The sequence below is a fragment of the Belonocnema kinseyi genome, chromosome 4, assembly GCF_010883055.1.
Source record: "Belonocnema kinseyi isolate 2016_QV_RU_SX_M_011 chromosome 4, B_treatae_v1, whole genome shotgun sequence".
NCBI lineage: Eukaryota > Metazoa > Arthropoda > Insecta > Hymenoptera > Cynipidae > Belonocnema > Belonocnema kinseyi.
The window spans coordinates 141,574,786-141,578,375 of record NC_046660.1 but is presented as its reverse complement, the minus strand read 5'-3'; the positions used below and the strand labels follow the sequence as shown (position 1 = coordinate 141,578,375).

The window sequence follows — 3,590 nt, the reverse complement described above, 5'->3', positions numbered from 1 at the left end:
ATTTATTTGTAAAATAACTAAGTTAATAGTAAGACTTACTAAGTGAAGTAGTAACGCTTACTATTTGAAGTAGTAAACACAGCTGCTTGAAAGTAGTACCTATCATCGAAAGTTGTAGCGAGAACAAATAAAGTAGCAAGGGCAACTACTAGCAATCTTGCGAATAAAAGTAGTAGCCTCAACCACTTTAATAGCAGCGGCATATATTACAAACTAAAATAGTTGGGCCTACTACTTTGTTAGTTGTCCCAACCAACTAGTTTTTTCAGTGTATCCAAAGAACTAAATATGCTACTAAAATCGTAATGTTTTAACCAAAAAGGTTTATTTTTAGTTCAAAAAATTAATTTAAACTTAAAAAAAAACGGGTTTTCAACTAAGTAGATGAATTTCAACTAAAATGATAAATCTTCAACAACAATCAAGTTTCAACAAACCCCTACAACTATTAATGCAAAATTCTTTAATTTTTACCTGCTAAATTTTTCAATGTATACAATTTTAAATATTCCTTCAAAATTGTTGAATTTCACATTACAGTTTAAAATTAATTATTTAACTAAGCATTGGTTTTAATGATTTTTTCAACTATAAAATGTTATTACAATAAATACAATTTTTAAATTTATCATCTTCAGTTTTTAGAACAATAATACTTTGATAATAATAATATGAATAATTATACCTAATTATTTTAATATATACTATTTAAATTTCAAATTATTATTATGTTTTCTTAACAGATTAGGAGTTTATATAATAATAATTCAAGGATAATTTTCAAATTCAATATACAATTTTAAAGTATAAGTTTCTGTTAAAAAAAATTAAGAGAAAAATGTTCTCAGCAAGTATGCATCGCTGAAAACAAACTTTTTGAAAAATCATTTTCGAAGCAATGTTTTTTGGCTTCTGACATTGGTTTTATTAAAAAAGGATTAAGTGCATTTTTCACTTAATTTTTATGTACAGAAAGTTTTCTTTTGATTTTTATTGAAAAATTAAATAGGTATATTTAATATCATATATACATACATACATTCATACATACATATATACGTATATATACATATATAATAATAATAATAATTACATAATTTTCATACATTTCTTTTAATGTTTAACAAAGTTCTGTTTGTTCACACAATTTTCATTTGCTCAAGCAGTTATTTTTCGATAACTATTGAATAGAACACATATAATTAATTACGATGTCAAAAGTATTTTTGGAAAAGTAATTATTTAAACAAATTATATTTGTTTAAACAATTAAAAAGTGGTAAATTTTTTCTTTCCATATGTATAAAGTCAGAAACATAATGATATGTGTTCTATGATTGACTTTGTGATGACTCTTTCCTAAGGTATTTGTTAAATCTACAAGAATGGTTAATTATTTAAAGAACTTTCATAACAACTTCAGAATTTGGCTATTTTTCAAACGAATAGGGTCAGTTTTTTTTTACAAATTTAATTAAAAACGTCTTTCCGATTGATTACAATAATCGCATTTTCAAGATTTATTATTTAAACTACTTTCATGAGCAAATCACTAGTTTGGGCATTTTTTGAAGAATAGGCCTAATTTGTTTACGGAATCAACAAAGAGTATATTTCTAATCACATTTTTCTACGACACCTTGCAAATTTACAGTAATGATTTATTATACAAATAAATTTCATAAACAAATTCAGAACTTAACTTTTTTTTAGATTTTGAACCATTTGAACATTTTAAACAAATTAATTTTTATAAGAAAATGTATGCACTATATATTTAATAAGAATGAAAATAGAATTATTATCACTTATTGTAATATGATTTTTACATTCTCATCAGAGAAGGTATTAGATTTGTGTAAAATTTCACCCCCCAGTTTTTGTCAAATGTCCACGTTTTGAGACCCTCTGAATCAGAAAAACAGGTTTCTACGAATGTGTCTATCTGTTTGTATGTCTGTATGTCTGTCTGTCTGTGAACACGATAACTTTTGAAAAAAGTAATCTATTAGATTGCCCTTTGGTACACTCGTTTAGTGTCCTAAATTAAAGGTCAAGTTCGTTAGCCAGCCATTTTGGATGAAAATTCAAAAAGTGGGCACTTCTTGAATATTTTTGAGACCACTTTTTTAAAAATTCAAGAATTCTTTGTATGGTTATTCATAGTGTTAAAAAAATTTAACAATTTATCCTAATTACTTTTTTCGAAAAATCAAAAATCACTAGAGTTATAGCATTTTCAAAATCAAAAAAAAAAAATAAAATGAACAATTTAGACCAAACAACGCATGATAAGAAAAAAAAGTCTGGAGAAGAGAAACATTGCTTTTCGAAAGCCCTTCAAGATTATGATAACAACTTTTTCAATTCGGTCAAAAAGTTGAAAATTCCAAATTTGTTCATACAAAAAAATTTCGAAATCACATTTTTTCAAGATTTAAAAATTCTATGTACGTTTGTTCATAGTACTTAGAAACTCAAACAATTTATCCCCATGACCTTTTTCTATAAAAAAAAATTATCAGAGTTAGAGCATTTTCAAAATCCAAAAAAAAGTCAAACGAAAATGAATATTTTAAGCCAAAAAACACATGATATGAAAAAAAGCCAGGACAAGAAAAACTTAGCTTTTTGAAAGCCCTACAGGACTACGATAACAACTTTTTTAATTTGGTCGAAAAGTTGAACATTACAAATTTGATCGTACCAAAAATAATGAAAAATTCAAAAATTCCAAGTTTTGGTCAAACTATGCAAGATACGAAAAAAGTAAAAAAGCTCAAATTGCGCGCCCTGGAAAGAACTACAAATTGATAATGAATCACTTTTCGATATAAGCTACGAAAAAAATGAGACAAAAATTGTTCATCCAAAAAAGAGCTATAATTTTTGATAGGACACACGGGGAAAAATGGATGTTCAAATGTAGATGTTCAAAGGGTAAGATTGTAGCACCTAATACGCAGATATTGATGCCAAACATTTAACATCTTTTTGAGATGTTAGGTGTAAAAATATTTTTATGTTAAACTAAAACACATTCAAATGTTAAAACCGTTCGAGCGCATGCGCATCGCTCATTGCAATTTCACGACTATATTTCAAAGCTATATATATTCAATATTAAAATTATGGAATATTACAACTTTGGAACATTTCCAAAGAATAGAAATTAGATGTCCTTAGATGAAATTGGATAACGACTTTTTTAAGTCTAAAGAAGAGAACAACGATCTTATGTTTTAGGTTTATTGACTTAGGGGCTGTCCATTACTTACGTAAGGCAATTTAGGGGGGAGGGGGTCAGAAAAATCTTACGATGTCTTACTATGAAATAAAATGAATTTGAAGAGGATCTTACGTAAGGTCATTAACCTAAAAATTCGTATTTTTGAATTATGCCGCGCCAAGAATGCTCTCGAACCGCTCTCGGTCTTTGACACGACGCTCACTTCAGCTCGGTCAGATGACTGAGTCACAAACGTGCAAAGTTTTGTGTGTGGTTCAAGAAGAAACAGGGGAAACAGTAGTCGAATGGATCGACAACATTGATGTACAAACAGATTTTACAGACTTTGAGTTTGCTGAAA

At 27.4% G+C, this 3,590-nt stretch overlaps 1 protein-coding gene across 1 annotated transcript in view; it reads left to right on the top strand.

Moving 5' to 3' along the window:
* The first annotated feature begins 3,466 nt into the window (after positions 1–3,466).
* Positions 3,467–3,590, top strand: part of LOC117171141 — a 17,816-nt gene continuing 17,692 nt past the window's right edge. Inside the window, exon 1 of the mRNA XM_033358194.1 lies at positions 3,467–3,553. Within this exon, the coding sequence (XP_033214085.1) occupies positions 3,467–3,553 (87 nt within the window). The remainder of the gene's footprint in view (positions 3,554–3,590) is intronic.